Here is a 22,944-nt window from a genome sequence, read left to right as displayed (position 1 = left end):
ATGTGTGATGTCATCACACACGCTGCATTGTTTTGGTCAGAACGTAGCCAACATGGCGTCGAGGCAGAACCGGTCCAAACAGACCACACCAGGTCCACTGGAACACTGTCAAAGCTTCCATTTCTTCAAAAGGGTGGAATCCCTCCAATATCCTCAAACATGCCCCCTCAAATACAAGTTTCTGAAGGTAGGGGAAAAGAAATGAGGTGCACTAGAACAGGAGCCGTGCCAAGCCGAGCCGAGTCGGTTCCACGTAGTGGAAATGCGGCAATAGAGGAATTAGAAAAGCGTCTTAAGTTTCACTTTCACTGTAGACAGTGAAGACAGTCAGTGCAATAGCAGTAGATGAACCGACACTACAGTGGCAACACCGTGGAGGTTTGGATCCAGCTGAGTCAAACATCTGCCTTAAACCAGAACACACCTAGACATGATTGGACCACAATGAACACATGTGGACAGATGGGACTGGACTAGAACCACACATCAGTAGAAAACACTGAAATGGAAACACCTAGAAATTGTAAAATAGAGTAGAAGTACAAGTAGAAATTGGACTTTGTCAAAATTATAGAAATATGGCTTTTATTTTGTGGAAAACTGTCATGGAAACGAAGATCATGTCTCTTCCAGGCTGCCAGAATTTTGGAGGTGAGTCCGGAGGTGCAAAGGAGGATGGGAGTGACCTCTGGGATGGAGCTGCTCACGCTGCCTCATGGTCAACAGCTACGACTGGACCTTCTTGAGAGGTGGGTTCAGGTCCAAAGACGATCCAAAGTCTGCAGATGTATGTCGGGGTTAGGTCGCCGTTCAAGTGCGTTGGTGTGCTGCAGGTTCCAGACGATGGCGACCACGTTGGCGGTGGACGTGTTGGGATGCACGGGGACGAGCGAGGAACGCGCCGCTCTGCTGCACAAACTCATCCAGATCGCCGCCGAACTCAAGAGCAACATGGGAAACATGTTTGGCTTCGCTGCCGTCATGAGGGCTTTAGAGCTGCCGCAGGTAAAGACCAGTGCAAGGCCCTGAACCCTCAGGAGTCTGAGCCTGTTATGGACGTTTTTGAGTACTTTTGATTTTGCCTTATATACTGTATACAGAAATGTTTACTGTACCCATGTTTGATATCTTTTTTTTCAGCACAACTTCATCTATCTGATCCGTCTATTATTTTTTCACTTTAACCGACTATATCAACACAAAAGGACAAAAAACACACAAAAAATACAAAATCCGATTTGAAAAATGTACATAATTTATTGCATAAATAACACATAGATGCTTAACGAACCTTTTCAAAGACTTTAAAAGTGAATATTGGTTCCAAATATTAGGTTTCTTTCCAGGCTATAAGCCGCACCTGAATATAAGTCGTACCTGACTATAGGCCGCAGGTGTCCACGATATAACATGAGATATTTCCACAGACAGATGGTAAACAGACAGATTATTTAAATATTTATTTCCATCCCTTCACTGCTTTTTTTCCAAACACTGTAACACGGCAGTAAAACAGCAGGAACAGGCTGGTTCAAAAACCCAGAAGTCATTGATCTGTATGTTCATCTTCCTTCTGCTCATTAAACCACTGCAGTCGTCTTCTTCAGTGTCAGAGTTGAACATCCTCAAAGGCTCCGTCACACTCCTTCCACGTCTCTCCTTCGTTGTCTCTCAGTATCTCTTTGGTGCTGCAGCTCTATTTCCTTCTTTACAGACATCGATTGGTTTTAACTTCAAAGCTGCATCATTTGCATTTCTTCGTGTGTTTTCCATGATGAGGGTTTGTGCGTGACACGTAAAATAATTGTTAAAAGTTCAGATTCAAACTCCTCCTCTTCATCACCTCTTCCTCCTGTCTGTCTCACTTTTGTACTTCCTGCTAGAGCGCCCCCTGGAGGCCATTAGCCCGTAGAAATCTGTACTCAAGCTGCATCGTTGTATAAGCCGCAGGGTTCCAAACGAGAAAAAAGTAGCGGCTTATAGTCCGGAAAGTACGGTATATACAATTAAAATTGTAATAAACTATTGTTATGACGCTAGGTCATATCTAGGTCTATTTATGTATATATGTTTTCTGTTTAGTGTGTGTGTTGTCTCCTGTCCTGTAGGTGTGCTGTGCCCTTTTTATGTCTCTTGTTTTTTTTGTAGGAAGCAATGTTATTATTGTTAACGAAAACTAGAAAATGCCGAAAACTAGAATTGAAAAAACATTTTCGTTAACTGAAATAAATAAAAACTATAATTAAAAGAAATAACGATAACTAACTGAAACTGTATTGTGTGCTTACAAAACAAACTAAAACGTATAAAAATTATGGATAAAATTCCCTTCGTTTTTGTTTTTATCAACGTCAGATTGATATGAAATCGATTTATTTCAGTGGAGCAATTTTAGCTAGCTAGCTAATCTATACTCAATCTGCATCGTTGTATAAGCCGCAGGGTTCAAAACGAGAAAAAAGTAGCGGCTTATAGTCCAGAAAGTACGGTATGTTAATTTTTTGGTTATTTCATTCATTTAGTGGAATATTTTGTTCCACTAAACCACAGGTGTCAAACATGCGGCCCGGGGCCCAAAACCAGCCCACCTAAGGTTCCAATCCGGCCGTGGGATGAATTTGTGAAATGTAAAAATTACACTGAAGAAATTATCAGTCAAGGATGTTCAATCTAAAGTGGGTCAGACCAGTAAAATACTATCATAATAACCTATGAATAATGAAAAAAAGCTATTGTTTTAGTGTCAAAAAAGTAAAATTACACAAAAATGTTTACATTTACAGACTGGCTTTTTGCAAAAAATATGAACAACCTGAAATGTCTTAAGAGAAGTATGTAGTATTTTAACAATATTCTGCCTGTTATTAAATGTTTTGTGTCTTTGTAGATCCACTGTGATCTATAAGTTGTGATGCACTTGTATAAATGATAAACTGAGGAGTAATATTTTTAAAATTACACTTATTTTTCTTAAGAATTTTCAGGTTGTTCATATTTGTTCATGTTACATTCAAGTACAGTTCGTAGATGTAAACATTTTAACTATGGAATTTTACTTTTTTCACTCAAAAACATAGAGAAAACTTTGGAGTTGATGTTATTTCTAAGTTCTTATCCTATTATTTACATTATTTTACTGGTCCGGCCCACTTCATTTCATATTAGGCTGTACGTGGAACCTGAACTAAAATGAGTTTGACAGCCCTGCACTAAACCATCTCTTTATGGATCCGTCATGTTGAAACTGGACGATATTGGAACTATCATTAGATCCTGCAGAGTTCACATGTACACGTACATTTTAAATTTTTAGTGTTTCTTGAGGCTTAAAATGAAAAGAGCATCAAATCTGTGCAGGAAATAAAGTCCAAATCCCGTTTAGAGTTCAAGTCCGTGTTAGTTTATTTATTTTACCAAAAATGGGTTTTATTTTGAAAAACTGCTATTTTTTTTGTTGACTTTTTACCTGTAGGTGTCTCGTTTGGAGCAGACGTGGACGACGTTACGACAACGACACACAGAGGGCGCTATTCTGTATGAAAAAACTCTGAGGCCGTTTATGAAGAGTCTGAACGACGGCAGAGGTAGATGTTCCACGTTTCACCAGAACTGGGTTAAATAGTCAGGACTGATAGTTTAAAGTCAGGACCGATAGTTTAACCGCCGTGCTTTGTCCTCCAGAGAGCTGTCCGCTGTCCAACACCACCTTCCCCCACGTCCTCCCCCTCCTGTTTCTGCTGGAGAAGAGCGTGGCGTTAGGCGAAGGGGTGGAGCCCTGGGAGACGGTGGAGGCCGGCGTAGACGTGGTCATGTTCCACCTCGGGGCAGCGAGGACGGTGGCACAGCTGGGAGGGATCTACCGGACCAACGCCGAGGCCAAACTACAGGGTCGGTTCTGATCCAGCATTCACTGATGATGAAGTAAACGTATGAAATGTACCGTTACGGGTTTTTTCAGGAAAGTGTTGTAAAAGAAAAGGAAGAAAATAAGCAAAAATAGACTTAAAATTATAAAATGGGTAGAATACTTGTTTCATTCGTCCTTTTCAGATTCAATTGAGAATCCACAATTGGAAAACAAAAAAAATGACTCGTTATGTCATTATTCATGTACAAATCAAAAATCAAAAAACAAGTTGTTTTTCATTCTTTCGAATGTATGCACCAATTAAAAATTGGAAATAATCAAATGGACCAAATGTGGCGTCAGTGTATCTGCTGGTAATTGGATTTTTTTTTCAGAAACAAAAGTAAAACTAGTGGTTCATTGATTTTTGTTTTAAAATTGAAAAAGAAAAACGCCTTGAAATTTAATTTTAATTCTTCTGTGTCAAAACAGATAAACCAAATTTTAAAAACGAATAATTTTTGTTTTCTCTTTCTAATAACAAAAAAGAAAGTTAGCCTACTACCTCACAGAAATCTGGAGTTCATAGACATTCATGGACGGAGCATGTCTACGATGTCCAGATTCCGTACGAACTGGAAGATTTGTACAAACCCAGCGTTCGTAAGAAAAAAAAACAAAAATGCCGTTTTACCAATATTTACTAAATGTCGAAGAAACAGAAGTGTGTAATGTCGTTTTTTCCGTTAAATCCCAAATGTGATGATTTTTTTATTTATTATCGTGAGATGACATGAGAAGTCATTCCATGAACATAGCGACAAATGTAAATTTTGTGTTGGTTTACAGATATATTCATTATTATTATTATTATTATTATTATTATTATTATTATTATTATTATATATTACCCTCTATCCCGTACTAAATTTTTAAAAAATGATTGGGTTTCCTGGTGTGTCTGCACTTCTTGCGCTAAGTTTCTCATATAACTTTTCTTCTTCACTTGTTGTAACATCCATCAACATGTGACTCTAGTTGCGATAAAAGGTGTTTCCATTGCAGTTGTGTGTGATATACCAATTGCTGGAAACCCACCTCTTGCCAGTGCACAAAAACTTTTATCAAAAAACAGGTTTTTTGGCAAAATTGTCATTTTTCCATTAGGCTCATTTTTATGTATAAGGTATATTGGCGCAATTTGAGGGTGAACGGAAAAGAGACTACTGTCGGTTTTCGTGGCTGGATCAGTCCACGAGTCAATGTTCAGCCTTTTTTAATGCGTTTAATGTTGACCGTTCCGTGTTCCGTGCAGACTTCCAGGTGCAGTCCGACGTCCTGGAGCTTTTCCAGACCGACTTCCAGATGCGGCTCCTGTGGGGAAGTCGAGGCGCCGAGGAGCGGCAGGCGCTGAGATTCGCCAAGTTTGACCAGGTGTTGACCGCCCTGTCCAACCGGCTGGAACCGCCCACCAGACCGCGTTGATCCCAGACCAGGACCTGTTCGTCTGCAGACCAGGAAGCAAAGCCTTCTGGGATCAGTCTGACGGTGGTCAGATGGGGACACCTACTGGGCAGGTCTCAGTATCGCATTCACACCGACACAGATGAGTTGAATGGTGGTTTCACTGCCTTTTCCTGGTATTTTTTATTCAATGGATCATCGGTCGCATCTTCGTGTCGACTCGGAGGACGGTCGTACGGTCCAATCCTCCTCTTATTCCAGAAATAAATGATCATCTAGGTTTTCCTGAAGTTCTAAAGAAGGCGGTTCTTTATGGATCTGCTCCGTACTACATGTGCACTGACTTTAACGGAACAGGTTCAGAGGTTGTGGTATAATCCAGATGAACCCGGATCAGACTGACCTCATATGGTGGGTACGTGGTTTTTGGCGACTGATATCTATTGAGACGTCTGCTTTTCGTCTAATATCTCATACGTCTGCTCTAGGAGTGTTAAATATGCTCACATGGTACGGTCTTTTTAATTAACACACATTTAGACTCTGTTTATCAGTGTTAAATACTCTACTGTTGGTCTTTAACACAGAAGTGCAGTGGAAAGTCCCACAGTTTGACCATGTTTCCTCAAAGGCCAGGGGTCAAGGGTCAGCAGGAACAAAACAAGGCCAAACCTCAAACACAAGTGGGTCAAATCTAACAGTATGGATAAATGTTCGTGGATATGTTCATTTCTACAGAATAATCCAGCTGTTTTCAACACTTTGTCCTAGATCACAGGTGTCAAACATGCGTCCCGGGGGCCAAATCCGGCCCGCCAAAGGATCCAATCTGGCCTGTAGGATGGATTTGTGAAATACAAAAATTACACTGAAGATATTAACAAGCGAGGATGTCAAAATCATTTGAATTCAGATTCCATATACAGACCTATTAGATCTCAAGTAGGTCAGAACCAGTCAAATACTATCATATTAAACCTGTGAATAATGAAAACAGCAAATTTTCTCTTTGTTTTAGTGTAAAAATGTAAAATTACATGAAAATGTTTATATTAAAAATCTGTTGTTCTACGAAAAGTGTGACTAACCTGAAATGTCTTAAGATAAGTAAATGCAATTGTACCAATATTCTGCCTGTTACTAAATGTTTTGCGTATTTGTAATTGTAATGTCAGTTGTAGCGCACATGTGTAAATGATAAACTGATAATCTGAGGCAGAATATTGTTAAAGTTGCAGTTGTTTTTCTTAAGACGTTTTCAGTTGTTCATGTTATTCAGATTTTTATAGATGTAAACATTATCATAATTTAATTTTACTTTTTTCACTGTTATTATTTTACTGGTCTGGTCCACTTGAGATCATATTAGGCTGAATGTGGAACTGAACTAAAATGAGTTTGACACCTCTGTCCTAGATTATTCATCTGAAGTGTTTCTTTCCAACTCGACCACTGCAGGTGTGTGTCTTTCTCATTGTAATTGTTGTATTGTTGCAAAAGGAAGTCGATTCAAATACAGTTTCACACCAAATAGGACCATTTCTACCAGCAATTAAAGCCTGACTCTAATATGAAGTCCATCACATGAAGGCCTGGTACCTTCTACAGCTGAGAGAAATAAAAGGCCTGGGAAACCTCACAAAACTTTATAGTCTGTCATGACGGAAAATCATCTTCATTGTGGCTCATTCACAATCAGACCAAAAAATAAAACATTTCAAACCTACACAGATGAAATACAGTAAAAAAAAAAAAAAAAACAATAAAAAATTGATTTATGAATAAAAATATAAATTAGCATAAAAGCTACATCATAAGTACGGTACGTTTAGTTGGTGTTGATCATCTTAATCACAGGTGTCAAACATGTGGCCCGTGGCCCAAAACTGGCCCACCATAGGATGAATGAACGTGAATGAATGCCAAGAAAACAGAAGTGCGTAATGTCGGTTTTTCCATTAAATCATAAATGCGATGATTTATTTATTTATTATCGCAAGATGTCACGAGAAGTCATTCTATAAACATGGCTGCAAACGTAAATATTGTGTTTATTTGCAGATATATTCATTATTATTATTATATATTACCTCTCTATCTCCGACTAAATTAAAAAATTATTAATTTCCTGGTGTGTCCACACATACCGTGCCATGTTTCTTTTAAAACTCTTCCTCTTCTCTTGTTGTAACGTCCGTCAACATCCGTTTTTTTTTTTTTTCTTCATGTGACTCTAGTTGTGGAAAAAGGTCTGTCCATTGCAGTTTTGCGTGATATATTTGCACAGTTTGAGGTTCAGCGGAAAAGCGATAACAGTCGCTCTTTGAAAAGTATTTATGGAAATTATTCTGTTCAAATGTCAACACTGCCCCTGGTGGTTCCCAGTGGTATTGCTCCGTTTCATCTGTTTGGGTTCGCATCTGCAAACTCTCAAAAAACGGACAGAATTATACCTGATGTACGCAGAGGATGGACAGAATGCTCCCTCTGTATCCGTCTGCATCTTTAACGTAGAGAACAAATTAACCCATAGATGTGTTTCCATAATGTTGAAAAAAGTGAATTTTAGGCAAATTTTTTACTCAGTTCAAAACAGAAAATGCGGAATAACCAAAAATAATTAGAGTCATGTGGTCAGAAGGTGACGCTGTGGTCTACGTTACACTAATAAACAGTAGAAGAGGAGCATTCTGTTAATGTTTTCCATCTAAAATGACCGTGATCTTTGTTCTCTTTAATCCACACTAACCTTCATAAAACCAACATTTAACTAGCTGATCAGTCATCTGACTTTTACATTCACCATGTAGGGATGTCAAGTGTTTCCATCTCCCATTAAGTACTAAAAAAAAGGCAAAAACCACCTAAAGCAAACAATTTTTTTTTTAATATATATTTTAATTCTTACATGAATATGTTTTTTAATGTAACACAACAAGACAAAAATATATAAATAAATGTAGAAAAATGGCATTAATCTTCCATAACTGTTCATTTATTGATGACCACTGAATACACAATTCACATTCTAAAATAAAAAAAAAATCAAAATGTAACTTAAACTGTTCATAACATGTAAAAGTAACACCATTAAAGAAAACTGTAAAACCTGACCATATATTTTATCTTTTAGGACCCAATAAATGAATCCCGTAATAAACCAAACCACTGTAATGCAGTACAGCGCCCTCTTCCTGCAGAAATACCTTTTTATGTTTTAATAGTAATAATAATAATAATAATTGTAATAATAATAATAGTGATAAGACATTGTCTGTTTTTTGTCTGAAGGCTGGACCTTTCTTCATGTATGTCATATTGTACAAACCAGTAACAGTTGAGCTGAATAACATTTGTATTCACATTTTCTTTCTGTCTTAAGGTGAATATTTAGTGGAATCTTTGAGTACGGTATTGGTACAGTTTATTTTCAGTTCAGTCACTTCAGAAATGGACTGTTCTGTTTTAAAACATAAGAAAGAAAGAAAGAAATCAGAAAAAAAAAAAAAAAAAAAAAAAAAGATGATGAATCATATCTGCAGAAGATTAGGGCCACTGGGGAAAAAATTAAGGTCCAGTATATATTTTTTATTATTATTCTGAGAAAAAAGTCAGAATTCTGACTGTTTTAAATATTTTTTAAATTATTGTTCTGAGATTGAGGTCAGAATTCTGAGGGGGAAAAAAAGTCTGAATTCTGACTCTTTTCCAGATTTTGACCATTTTGTTTTCAAAAAAAAAAAAAGAAAGAATTCAGAAAAATTAAAAAGAAATGATGAAACATATCTACAGAAGAGGATTAGAGTCACTGGAAAATAAATTAAGGTCCAATATATATTTTTTATTATTATTCTGAGAGAAAAAAAAGGCAGAATTCTGACTTTAATCTCAGAATTCTGACTTTTTTCTATCACAATAATAATTAAAAAAAAAACATATATTGGACGTTGATTTTGTTTTTTTTCTCAGTGTCCCTAATCCGTACATATCTGAAGTGAAATGTGAATGAACTAAAAGTATATGGACCACAGCACAGAGGTACAGTACATTTCTAATACCTTATAAATGTCTAATATTTATCTGAACTGTGAAGTGTCAATAAACATGTTTACCTCATCGAGTGTGTTTGATTATTTCACTGAAGTTTAAATGTACAAATCCTGCACAAACATGAAAAATTCAGATAAAATGCATGCTGTGAAACAGAAATTCTCTCACATTTTGTATCTTACGATTTCAGTGACTTCCAAGGTTCAGTGGTTATTGGCAAAACATTCAATGGTGATAAATGTAAACGAATAGATGATGAATGTTGACATCAGAATAAAAATAATTCTGGTTTTTTCATGAGTTTTTTTTTTTTAATCCAAAAGGAAAGATTTTGTACCAACATCGCCATCTACCATATGGATTAAATACTTTCTAAACATGTTTTAATTCATGACAATATGAAGTCAATTTTCTGCTCATTTCTTAATGTTCTTACTGTATTTTTTATCCTCATATACTGTTTTTCAGTTCTTCAATATTTGCTGAGTTAATTTTAGCCATTTTATTCACTCAGATTGACGATACCAAGAACATCTTAAGATAAAAAGGACACAAAAACAAAGTAAAGTTAAAAATTATAGGTTTTTATTCCTTTTTTTATCAATGGAGTCAAAAATGAAGAGATAATTTGACTAATTGTAAATTCTAAAAAGATTTAATTTCGATATTTCATTTGAATTCATATTCGAGATGTAGAATTTGGTTAAAACAACAATTAATTTTTATCAGAGAATGAGATTTACAATAAAACCACACATTTGTTTAAATAAAATAAACTTTGACACCGCTCGTGTATTTGCTGATGTGTTTTCTGGACTGTGATCCTCCAACGAGCCTTTTTCAGACACTTTCTGGGAAATGTAGTCCTTTATGATATTTCGCTCTGTTTATTCCATGACTAACCCGGAAGTAGAAAAAACTACAAAACTACTGGTCTCCTGTGGGAAACGTCCAGTCGGTTTCTCTGCCAACGGGGCAGCGAAGATGTGGACCACCCTGTCTGTGTTTATACTGTGTTTTTTCAGTCCTGTTTGCTGCGTTTTTCAGAAGCTTTACTGCACTTTATCCGACAGTTGCGACTGTGACTTTAAACCCAATATCAGAGGTGAGGTGTTATATTTGTCTCAGTTAGCCGTTTAGCTAACGGACCTGCAGAGCTGCTACTGTCTCCTGTTAGCACACAGCTAAGTGAGCTAAAAGAGCCACTTTGTACTATTTAACTTTAATAATGTATGTTTTGTGTGTTATGTTTGGGTGAAAATGGTGTTAACAGACTTACCTTTTAATTGTCAGTGTTTAAAAAGTGCTAATTAATACTAGCATAACTGTAATAACTATTAGCATGTTATGCTAGCAGAAAAGGAAGTTCCATCTACTCTGATGTAAACAGACCAAGTGTTTACAATGTTTTCCTTATTTTGAGTGCGACTCCATTAACACAATTTCCTTTTTTTATTCATAGTTTTTAGTTAAAAATGATAGTGTCCAGGCTGTTATTACATCTTAAGTAATCTAGTCAAGAAACTTTGTTTACACATTAACCAGATATTTTGCTTTTATGGTATGTCTGGTCTGTTTTTACACTGACCGTGGCCATTTTGGGGTTTTTTGTTATTTTTGAGAAGTATGTTACTGCTAAGAAGTGACAGTTTTACAACAATAATGCACAAAAGTAAACTGATAGTGTATTTTATTTTTAATATCTGTGTTATTGTCATGAAAAGGACAGAGTTTATTTTTGTTTTTTAATGTGTATTATTGTTATGAAATGGACAGTTTATTTTTGTTTTTGATATGTGCACTATTACGTTTATGAAAAGGACAGAGATTAGTTTAGAATAGAATAGATCTTTATTGTCACTGTCACAGGAACAATGAAAATCAGTTCAGCAGCTCAGTTCAATTTAGTAGCAAAACACTTAGTGCAAAAGGGACTGTATAAGAAAAATAAAAGACAAATATCACAGTGTTAAGAAAAAGTGGACTGTGCAAGGGCTTCAGAATAAAATCAACACACGTGCTACTAAAGTAATGCTAGAACTCCTGACGTGAACAAAATATACAAAAGCTACAGATGAGTGATATGTACAACAAATAGGTTATAAACAGGTGGTAGTAATGTGAAAGGCTGCTGCAAAATGGACAGTCTACCCTTGATATGTACAGCAATTTTGTGTTTTTAGGATAGTCAGAATTTAGTCTGATATGTGAGGATTTTTGAGTTACTAATGGGATCTGACATAGGAATTTAGGCTAGGTGAAGAATGGGGTAATGGGGCGGGAGATTATAAGTGAAACTTCATCCCGCTCCTTTTCGAATGTTTGGCTTTCTTTTTATATAATTCTTTTGTTGTTTGATTTAATGCAATATTCAAAATAAATGAATGAATAAATAAACAAACACTTTAAGTGAGAAACTGATTTAAAACCAGCAAATCCTGAGATATTCTGACATGTGCGGTGACAGGTAACTTGTTTTTTTTTGTCAACCAATTACCATTTATTATAGAGCCTGACTGATATGGGATTCTTTGGGCCGATAATGGTATTGGGAGCTAAAAAAAATCCGATATCCAATATATCGGCCGATATCTGATATTGGCCGATAACCGATATGTTGGCCGATATATGAAAGAAGAACATTGGTCTACACAGGATATAATAATCTTATGTTGGATAATTGTGGACAGGTGAATTAACAGTTGCATAAATCTTCGTTTCTCACAAAGATAATTTACACAACTTTCAAACGCTGTACAATAGTCTGATATTAGACTAGTACACTGAACCAAAATATAAATGCAACACTTTTGTTTTTGCTCCCATTTTTCATGAGCTGAACTCTAAGATCGAAAACTTTTTCTGTGTACACACAAGGTTTGTTTCTCTCAAATATCATTCACAAATCTGTCTAAATTTGTGTTAGTGAACACTTCTTCTTTGCTGAGATAATCCATCCACCTCACAGGTGTGGCATATCAAGATGCTGATTAAACAGCAGGATTTTTGTACAGGTGTGCCTTAGGCTGGCCACAATAAAAGGCCACTCTAAAATGTGCAGTTTTATCACACAGCACACTGCCACAGATGTCACAAGTTTTGAGGGAATATGCAGTAGTCACGCTGACTTCAGAAATGTCCAGCTGAGCTTCTGCCTGTGAATTGAATGTTCATTTCTCTACCATAAGCCATCTCCAAAGGTGTTTCAGAGAATTCATGAAGAAGACTGTGTGAGGAAAATGGTGGTCACACCAAATACTGACTGGTTTTCTGACCCCCCTGGACCACCCAATACAGTAAAAGTGCACATTTTAGAGTGGCCTTTTATTGTGGCCAGCCTAAGTCACACCTGTGCAATAATCCTGCTGTCTAATCAGCATCTGGATCTGCCACACCTGTGAGGTGGATGGATTATCTCAGCAAAGGACAAAGGAGAAGTGCTCATTAACACAGATTTAGACAAATTTATGAACAATATTTGAGAGAAATAGGCCTTTTGTGTACATAGAAAAAGTTTTAGATCTTTGAGTTCAGCTCATGAAAAATGGGAGCAAAAACAAAAGTGTTGCATTTATATTTTGGTTCAGTGTATGTGACCTGTGGGGAACCACAGGTTGTAGATGTTGTAGTTTTTATGCTGGAGAAAGCAGACTCTAATTTATTATAATATTGTCCTCTGTATTTTGCATTTTCCTGTAATAAATGCACTGATCATGTACATGTTCTTAAAAGCTCAGAGTAAATTCAGAGTTATCATATAAAACAGAGAAAATTGAATGAAACATTTTAGATCAGTAGATGTTTTTGCTCACAGGAGGCCATTTATGTTTGAGCATTAAACAACCAGGATCTACATATTTACCGAACAACAAATAAACATGGTTTTCTAGGAGTTACAGTCATTCAGCAGCCGTTCGAGTAGCAACACAAAAAAATAAATCCAACAAAAGTCAATTGAAGTTATATTTTGACCATAAATCTTTCTATACTCCTGTGTTTCTGTGAACATGGACTCTCCGGGTACATGTCGACGCCCTCTAACATTAACGTCATATTTTACTGTCGTTACACAGACCTAGAGTGGGATCTCTACAAAAATGTCTACGGCCAACATCTGGCCCAGGAGATCGTGTCGGAGGAGGTGGCGAGGTTCCTCCAGGAAAAGAACCCCGAGCGGCCTCTGGTCCTGTCGTTCCACGGCTCCTCGGGGACCGGGAAGACGCTGGTCAGCTCCATGCTGGGGGGTCACCTGTACGGCTCGGCCATGAGCAGCCCCTACGTCCACCAGTTCATCCCCACGCTGCACTTCCCCTTAGCGAACCGAGTGGACGAGTACAGGGTCAGTCTGATCACACTGAACGAAACCTGGATTTAATGACTTGGTGAAGCAGATGTGACCAATTCAGTCACTGGTTTAGGGTGAAATTATGTCGTTTTAACCGTTGTTTTTACATATTTCTGAAAGAGACAGAGTTTTTGATGAGTTCCCAGCAGAGAAGGGAAAAACAAAACATTATGTGAAATAACTGAGGTGTTTTAAAGTCTTTCAGCCCCTTAAATGGGGTACACACATACAGATTTTCTTTATGTTTTCTTTTTTATCTGTTCCAGACCCCACACATGAAGATAAAAAAAAAATCAGGTATTGAACAGTTTTGATCATACGGTGTGTGGTGTTCTCTGATAATCTCAACACACCACACACACTGATTCTGTCCCACCACCGATCTAAAATCTAGTCCTCCAAGACAGAAATCTCACGCGATTAAAAAAAAAATAGAAGAAACATAGCAATGACTGGAAAACACAACACGTCATTTCGGTTGTGCTACAACTTGGTGGAGACGTTGAATGGACATTCTGGGGTTTCCCACAGCTCATGACTTAATTTCTTAAGGTCCACCGAACTTTATTTACACCTGCTTCCTTGTTCTTGATTGGCTACATTCCGTTCCGTGTCACAATTCATGGAGTCATAACTTGTGAGTCGTCGGCTTTCCCCACACACGCTAAGATTTTTGGTCGTAAATATTGAACAAGTTTAATATTTATGATTGTTGGCCCCGACCCATTTCAGAACCGCTTATCGGGACACATTCACTCATAACACACCTCAGACCACAGGAGAATCTTGTAAGACATAAGATAATCTGGCGTTTGCCGTCCTTGGTTGGAAAAAGGGATAATCGGGACAAAAACAGCCCGATAATCTTTATGTGTGTACCCGCTTTAAACCTCACTATTATTGAGCCCAAATACAGTCACTCAGTAACAGAGGCCACTGTTTATCTGCATTTCATAGATTTGATGACTTTATGGTTTGCAGATTGGCTGATGCGTAGGCGCTGTGATCCTACTCTTCTCGTCTCAAACAAGTAACTGATTGTTCACAGTTACATTTCCTCTGAAAAGTAAAAAAAAAACTCCTCATGGACAGGGGTAGTGATGTTAGCTCTAATACCTAAGCTTCGAAGCATGTGTCAAAAAAAAAACAAACCAATTGTCAGTGGAGCTTTGTGTCGGAGCTTGATTGGTTTTTTGCTGATCACGTGACCCATGACGTCCAAAGCCTCATTTGCGACCCCTTCCATGGAATCAGCGATTAAACCAGTCAGCAGGTGTTCGTGTCAAATGGGTCGAGTAGTGATTCACTACAGATGTATTGACAAGATTCGTTACTTCAAAAAGCTTCACTAGGCGAGGCAAGTTTATTTGTATAGCACTATTTATACACAGGGTAACTCAGTGCTTTACAAAGGCATAAAAAAAAAAATAACAAGACATTGAAATTACATTAAAATGAAAAAAGGGGGAAACAGATATTCAGATCATTTAAAATGCATTTACAGAACTAGAAGAGCACCAGAGAGCGCAGACCTATACCAAGACAGATCTGTTCCCCCCCCATCACCACCAAAATTTAATCATTTGTTCCTTGTGCCAGTATCAACATTTCCTGAAAATGTCATGAAAATCTATCCATAACTTTGAGTTATCTTGCTAACAAACAAACAAACAAACAAACAAATACACAAAGCAAAGTCATCACAATACCTCCTGGCAGAAGTGATAAAAGAAAGACAATTATATTAAAATCATACATTAAAATTGACATTAAAAGTAAAAGAGTAAAGCAAGATGTTAAAATCAAAAAAGTGCATTTAAAAGACAAGACTGACTAGACAGGGGTCGCAACTGGGAAAGCAACAAAAACCACAAAATGGGATAAAACTGAAAAAGGGAGGGTCCTTTTTAGGGGTTCTAAAAGTTCACCCTCTGAGTCTATGACACAGACGGATAAAAGGGAACAGTGGGCCTTAAACAGTATTTAAATGGGCGGGGGGGGGGGTGTCTAACTGGAAACTGGGACGTTTGGGGGTAAATGGCAGAAAGCTCGATGTGGACAGAAGCGTCCACTGAGCTGGAACATCCACCTCCTTTTAAAAACTCCACTGACTAATCACAGCCAGGTGAGGAGGAACACAGCAGGTGACAGCGATAAACACGAACGACCTGTGGACCACATCCAACCGCCTGAGTGTGCACACGTTAGGAATGAGAACAGGAAGGATGAAGTGTCTTTAAAACAGGAATCGCTGAACTTTGCACTTCCTTCAGAACATTAAAAATAGACAAAAACATACAGGACACAAGTCAAGTGACTTACAAGTGTTATAATTGTATTTTTTACCTCCGCCAGGAAGTATTGGGATCACTTTGCTTTGTGTGCATGTTTGGTTGTTAGCAAGATAACTCAAAAAGTTATGGACGGATTTTCATGAAATTTTCAGGAAATGTTGATACTGGCACAAGGAAGAAATGATTAAATTTTGATGGTGATTGGGGGGGGGGCAGATGTGTCTTGGCGGAGGTCTGCGCTCTCCAAGTGCTTTTCTTGTTTATGTAGTGTTTTTACATTACAATAGGAGGGCTAGTGCTATTTATTGTTCTGTATTTTTTATTATTGCTGTGATTGTTATTTGTTATTTATTTTTCGATATTGGGTGGAGAGAGAGCCAGAGCACACTGTAGTCGCTTTTCCATCGGAAATCTGTGCAAAACTTTACCAATATTTACTCAATGTCGCAAAAACAGAAGTGCGTAGAAGGCTCCATAGCTACCATGGAAACACCGTCATCTTCTACAACATTCACCAGTGTGTGTGTATATGTATATATATATATATATATATATATATATATATATATATATAAAATAATAAATGAAATGAACAATAACACGTTTAAAAAAATCCTACAAAATAGTAATGTGGAAAAAAATAAGCAAAATGAACAAAAACATCAAAACTAATCAATAAAATGAACGACAATAAAAAATAAATCAACAAAATAATCCGGAACGTCAACAAATTAAGCCACAAAAGGAAGTAATTTGAAGAAAAACAGTTTTTAAAAGGCAACAAAATGAACAAAAGCAAATAAGAAAATTTACAAAATAATAAATAACACGGAGAAAACTAGAAGCACTCAGAGAGCGCAGACCCCCACCCAGCAGATCAGTCCCCCCCATCACCACCAAAATTTAATAATTTGTTCCTTGTGCCAGTGTCAACATTTCCTGAAATTTTCATCCAAATCTGTCCACAACTTTTTGAGTTATCTTGCACATGGACAGACAAACAAACCAACACCGACAAAAATGTAACCTCCTTGGCAGAGGTAATAAGCAATAAAATAAACAAAAAACAACCAAAGGAATCAATAAAATCAACAAAATGAATGGAAAATTGAAACAGTGATTCAACAGTAAAACCCATGGAGTTGGATCAGCAGTCGCTTTTCCATCAGACATCTGCGCAAAACTTGAGAAAAGCTGTTAAATGTCCGTTTCAGTCACCGTATGTGTAAAAGCTGTTAAATGTCCGTTTCAGTCACCGTATGTGTAAAAGCTGTTAAATGTCCGTTTCAGTCACCGTATGTGTAAAAGCTGTTAAATGTCCGTTTCAGTCACCGTATGTGTAAAAGCTGTTAAATGTCCGTTTCAGTCACCGTATGTGTAAAAGCTGTTAAATGTCCGTTTCAGACGGAGCTGAAGACCTGGGTCCAGGGGAATCTGACGGAATGCGCTCGCTCTGTCTTCATCTTCGATGAGATGGAGTTGATGCCTCCGGGCGTCGTCGACGTCCTGGAGCCTTTCCTGGGTCCGTTCCACGTTGTGTTCAGCACAAACTACCGCAAAGCCATCTACGTTTTCATTAGGTACGAACCCGTTCAAGGCAGAGCTCAGTGCGGCTCCAAGTGAGCGCATTAAACACACTTTACACTCCATGGTATTAAAGGTCAGATTGGTTTTCACAGTTTATTTTAGGTCTGAATTCAACTGTTGTTCATTTGTGTTTGTTTAAATTCTGATCCATCCACTAAAACCATCCCATAATAAACAGTGTTAAATTCCTACAGTAACACCCTTCTACTAGTGAGTACAAGATACACACATTTAACATTTGACCTACAACCAAAAATAATAATAATATGAACTAGTGTTGGTGTTAATCACTGACATGTGACAAGATGAAAAAAATAAATAAATGAACCAATTTTTATGTAGAATATTGAAAAAAAAGTGCCATGTTTTCCTAATTGTTCATTAATATGTTCATTTTGTTCATTATTTTGTGTATTCTCTTCATTAGTCTTGCTAATTTTGATTATTATTTCCCCTGATTTTTTTTTTATTGTTTTATTAACTTTTGTTCAGTTCTGCATTGTTTTCTTAATTATTGCTAATTTTAATCATTTCCTGTTTTATTTTATTATAATATTTATTAATTTTTGTGATTGTGCTCCTCATTTTAGAACATTTTACTTAGCTCAAAAAATAATACTGGATATGAAACAATGTGGGTGTTAATCACTGACACAGGAGGAAAAAAATAAATACCTAAACAATCCAATTTTTATATAGAATATTGGGGGGGGGACAAATGTGCCATGTTTTCCTCATTTTTCATTAACATGTTCATTATTTTGTTTATTCTCTTCATTAGTTTTGCTAATTTTGATTATCATTTCCCCATTTCCATCATTTTGTTCATTTTCTGCATTATTTTTCTTGGTTTTTGCTCATTTTAATCATTTCCTGTTTTATTTAATTTTTTATTATATTAGTTATTAATTTTCTTGATTGTGCTCTTCATTTTAGAACATTTGGCCTATGCCAAAAAATAATAATGGATATGAACCAGTGTTGGTGTTAACCACTGACATATGACTGCATGAAAAAAAAAAAAAAGAAAACATAATGTGCACCCACTTGAAAACCTTCGTCCTGACTTCAGGCGCACTACTGCCCCCGGTGGCCTGACTTATCAGTGCATGCTAAAGTTTTTGGAGGGACAGACTAACTGATGATAGCCTGCGGCCAGTGTGGTCGAGGGTAAGAACGGATTGAATTTTGATGTAGAATATTGAAGAAAAAAAAAGATTTTTGTGTTTTTTTGCATCAATAAATGTGTTTGGGTTTTTTTTACATTACAAACATGGCCTTTAAAGGGTTAAAACTATGACAGTTATTGAGTATTTGGTATTTGTGAAAAGCGCTTTGCCATCACGATGTGCTGTAGGTGGTTCAAGGAGCTGTTTGGGTGGAGAACGCAGGTTACATTCCTGACTGCTGGATGTTTAACTCTGTGGTTGTTTGTCTCGTAGCACCACGGGGGAGGAGGTGATCAACAGAGTGACTCTGGAGAACCGGCAGGCCGGACGGGACCGGGAGGAGATCAGGCTGAGCGAGCTGCAGGACGCCATCGCCCAGACGGTTTATAACAGCAGCCACAGTAGGTGGACGTCAGTGAACCCATGACAGACGCACAGAACAAACTGAATATCTGGAGGCAGTTCATGTGTTCTGGTTCTGTCTCCTCTGACGTGGTTCTGTTGTGTTCTGGTTCCGTCTCTAACGTGGTTCTGTTGTGTTCTGGTTCTGTCTCCTCTGACGCGGTTCTGTTGTGTTCTGGTTCCGTCTCTAACGTGGTTCTGTTGTGTTCTGGTTCTGTCTCCTCTCATGTGGTTCTGTTGTGTTCTGGTTCTGTCTCCTCTCATGTGGTTCTGTTGTGTTCTGGTTCTGTCTCTCTCTAACGTGGTTCTATTGTGTTCTGGTTCTGTCTCTCTCTAACGTGGTTCTGTTGTGTTCTGGTTCTGTCTCCTCTGACGCGGTTCTGTTGTGTTCTGGTTCCGTCTCTAACGTGGTTCTGTTGTGTTCTGGTTCTGTCTCCTCTCATGTGGTTCTGTTGTGTTCTGGTTCTGTCTCCTCTGATGTGGTTCTGTTGTGTTCTGGTTCTGTCTCTCTAACGTGGTTCTGTTGTGTTCTGGTTCTGTCTCTCTCTAACGTGGTTCTGTTGTGTTCTGGTTCTGTCTCCTCTGATGTGGTTCTGCTGTGTTCTGGTTTCCTTCTCCTCTGATGTGGTTCTGCTGTGTTCTGGTTTCCTTCTCCTCTGACGTGGTTCTGTTGTGTTCTGGTTCCGTCTCCTCTGACGTGGTTCTGTTGTGTTCTGGTTCTGTCTCTCTTTAACGTGGTTCTGTTGTGTTCTGGTTCCGTCTCCTCTGATGTGGTCCTGTTGTGTTCTGGTTCCGTCTCTAACGTGGTTCTGTTGTGTTCTGGTTCCGTCTCTCTTTAACGTGGTTCTGTTGTGTTCTGGTTCCGTCTCCTCTGATGTGGTCCTGTTGTGTTCTGGTTCTGTCTCTAACGTGGTTCTGTTGTGTTCTGGTTCCGTCTCCTCTGATGTGGTTCTGTTGTGTTCTGGTTCCGTCTCCTCTGACGTGGTTCTGTTGTGTTCTGGTTCTGTCTCTAACGTGGTTCTGTTGTGTTCTGGTTCCGTCTCCTCTGACGTGGTTCTGTTGTGTTCTGGTTCCGTCTCCTCTGACGTGGTCCTGTTGTGTTCTGGTTCTCTCTCTAACATGGTTCTGTTGTGTTCTGGTTCCGTCTCCTCTGATGTGGTTCTGTTGTGTTCTGGTTCCGTCTCGTCTGATGTGGTTCTGTTGTGTTCTGGTTCCGTCTCCTCTGACATGGTTCTGTTGTGTTCTGGTTCTCTCTCTAACGTAGTTCTGTTGTGTTCTGGTTCCGTCTCCTCTGACGTGGTTCTGTTGTGTTCTGGTTCTGTCTCTAACGTGGTTCTGTTGTGTTCTGGTTCCGTCTCCTCTGACGTGGTTCTGTTGTGTTCTGGTTCTGTCTCTAACGTGGTTCTGTTGTGTTCTGGTTCCGTCTCTCTGCAGGCGGGTTCTTCCAGTCCTCCATCATCCAACAGAAGCTCATCACCGCCTTCGTTCCGTTCCTGCCGCTGACTCGCCTCCACGTGGAGCGCTGCGCCCGCTCTCAGCTGTGTCAACAGGGTCACTGCCAACGCGCCGACGTGGTGGAGGCCGTGGGGGGCGACATGAGCTACAGCCCCACCCAGGGGCGGTTCTTCTCCACCACCGGGTGCAAGGCCGTCCCCGCCAAAATCAACCTCTTCCTCTGAGAGAAGGGGGTGGAGTTAAAGGACGGAAAGGGAAATGCCGCTGAGGTGAGTGTCGCCACGCGGAGGTCAGAGGTCAGAGCGGAGGAGGGTTACCGCGGACCCACCTGGAGCTTCAGTTTCCTGAGGCCCCTGAAGGCATCACAGACATCAGGAGGACAGTCCAGAGTTTAGAGCTGGAGTCGAGGTGTTCGTCTACAGCAGGGACGTCCAGGTTCCACATTCAGACCAGTATGATCTGAACCGGGTCAGAACCAGTCCAATAAGAACAGAAGAACCTGTCAATAATAACCCAAATGTTTACCCCGCCCCCAAGGAAAGGAAAGGGGTAATGTTTTTGGTTCAGTTTGTTTGTTTACACTGTAGCAGTAAAACTATTAGTTGAATTCATATCAGATTGGGTTCATAGATTACCAGTGACCCAGAATAAATCTGATTACATTTTGGGAAAAGTAGGACAAAATTCAAATTTTTTAATGATTTTTAAAAAATCTTCCCTTTTACTTCTAATGGGTGAAATATGTGTGAGGGGCGGGGTTTGTTGTTCCTGACACCACTGGTTCTCTTGTGTTTTAGTGTGAAAAAAGTCTAATTATATCATGAAAATGTGAACAACCTGAAATTTCTTTAGAAAAATATGTGCAATTTCAACAATATTATGTCTCAGTTTATTGTTAACACAATGTACAGATCAGTGGATCTACAAATACACAGTATTTAATAACAGACCTTTAATTTTTTTAAAGACATTTCATGTTGTTTCAAGTTATTCACATTTTATTGCAAATGGATAGTTGGTAAATGTAAATATTTTCATACTGTGATCAAATTTTTTCACATTAAACCAAGGAGAACATTTGGAGTCATTATTTATAGGTTATTATTCTAGACTTTAGATCATTTTGATCTGAATGTGGAACCAGAACCAAAACCAGTTCAACGTCCTTGACTTTTAATATCAACAGTGTAATTTATGCACTTTACAGATTCATCTCACGGGAGGGGTCGGACCCTTTGGATGGACCGGACCCTTTGGATGGACCGGACCCTTTGGATGGACCGGACCCTTTGGATGGACCGGACCCTATAGAGGCCGGTTTTGGCCCACGGACCGTATGTTTGACCCCCCTGGTCTACAGACCCAGTTCATGATGGATGACTGGATCCTGTATTTATTGTTCTTCGTCCTCAATGAGGTCACCGTCAGCAGGTTGATGGGCGGCGGCATCAGGATGACGCCCTCTTTGACCTCTGTCAGAAGTAATGGGCGGAGTCACAGCCTCCTCAGCAGGATGTGCAGATTTCAACAGGTGGCTTTACACTTGAAGATGTTTTTATGTGTCAGAAAGACTCTGGTGTGAAAGGAAACTAAATGTGTTGAAACAGCTGAAACCTTTGTCTCATGTGAAACGTGTTGAAGCATCAACAGGATGATGGTGCATTTAATGAACTGATGGAAGAAGGGAACCTGAAGTAACCACCACAAGTTCAGCCTAAGGCTCCGTTCACACAGCAGGTCTAATGCACAACTGGGATTGTTTGGTGAAATCCGATGTTTTTTCTGTGCTCGTTCATATTCCACATTAAATGTGACTTCTATCAGTTTTGAGTCTGAACTGAATGTGACCCTGAAGTGACCCACATGCACTAAAGAGGTCCTGAAGTGACCCACATGCACTAAAGAGGTCCTGATGGAATACACTGTGTTTACGGAAGTAACACTCCTGGGACGCAGAATTGTAACGTTTGTCGCATTTCAATGACGTGAAGGTCGGATAAATGCGACCTGGACGTTCAGACTGAAGTCACATTGGAAAATATCAGATCTGTATCAGTTTTAGAACCGCATGTGAAAGTGGTCTGGGTCAGATTCAGGACCACATACGAAGGCGGTCTGGGTCAGATTTAGGACCACATACGAAGGCGGTCTTGGTCAGATTCAGGACCACATATGAAAGTGGTCTGGGTCGGATTAAGGACCACATATGAAAGTGGTCTGGATCAAATTGAGGACCACATATGAAAGTGGTCTGGATCAGATTGAGGACCACATACAAAAGTGGTCCGGGTCAGATTTAGGACCACATATACCAGTGGTCCGGGTCAGATT

The 22,944-nt window shown here is 38.7% G+C and overlaps 2 protein-coding genes across 3 annotated transcripts in view; both read left to right on the top strand.

Moving 5' to 3' along the window:
* Positions 1 to 6,177, top strand: part of LOC115425287 (SH2 domain-containing protein 3C-like) — a 48,034-nt gene extending 41,857 nt beyond the window's left edge. Inside the window, exons 8-12 of the mRNA XM_030142721.1 lie at positions 634 to 749; positions 834 to 1,005; positions 3,473 to 3,584; positions 3,682 to 3,888; positions 5,163 to 6,177. Of these exons, the coding sequence (XP_029998581.1) occupies positions 634 to 749; positions 834 to 1,005; positions 3,473 to 3,584; positions 3,682 to 3,888; positions 5,163 to 5,332 (777 nt within the window). The 3' untranslated portion in view covers positions 5,333 to 6,177. The remainder of the gene's footprint in view (positions 1 to 633; positions 750 to 833; positions 1,006 to 3,472; positions 3,585 to 3,681; positions 3,889 to 5,162) is intronic.
* Positions 6,178 to 10,307: 4,130 nt separating this feature from the next.
* Positions 10,308 to 22,496, top strand: tor2a (torsin family 2, member A). Of its 2 annotated transcripts, XM_030142479.1 has the most exons (6): positions 10,308 to 10,466; positions 13,435 to 13,700; positions 17,405 to 17,580; positions 19,030 to 19,157; positions 20,593 to 20,882; positions 21,821 to 22,496. In XM_030142479.1, exons 1-5 carry the CDS (start codon positions 10,346 to 10,348, stop codon positions 20,835 to 20,837), a joined length of 936 nt encoding a protein of 311 aa, XP_029998339.1. In that variant the 5' UTR covers positions 10,308 to 10,345; the 3' UTR covers positions 20,838 to 20,882; positions 21,821 to 22,496. The 2 variants fall into 2 exon arrangements, with proteins under 2 accessions (XP_029998339.1, XP_029998338.1); XM_030142478.1 differs by lacking the exon at positions 21,821 to 22,496 and having other exon boundaries at positions 20,593 to 21,241.
* Positions 22,497 to 22,944: the final 448 nt, after the last annotated feature.

Source organism: Sphaeramia orbicularis, chromosome 9 (genome assembly GCF_902148855.1).
Source record: "Sphaeramia orbicularis chromosome 9, fSphaOr1.1, whole genome shotgun sequence".
In the NCBI taxonomy this organism is placed as follows: Eukaryota; Metazoa; Chordata; class Actinopteri; order Kurtiformes; family Apogonidae; genus Sphaeramia; species Sphaeramia orbicularis.
This window is presented reverse-complemented; position numbering and strand designations above follow the sequence as displayed.

What these genes read in the sequence shown, in the direction of transcription:
- tor2a (XM_030142479.1), top strand. Translation starts at nt 10,346, where the DNA reads ATGTGGACCACCCTGTCTGTGTTTATACTGTGTTTTTTCAGTCCTGTT. An exon ending in GCCATCTACGTTTTCATTAG is followed by an intron (nt 17,581 to 19,029) that starts GTACGAACCCGT and finishes TTTGTCTCGTAG; the next exon opens with CACCACGGGGGAGGAGGTGA. An exon ending in GGTTTATAACAGCAGCCACA is followed by an intron (nt 19,158 to 20,592) that starts GTAGGTGGACGT and finishes GTCTCTCTGCAG; the next exon opens with GCGGGTTCTTCCAGTCCTCC.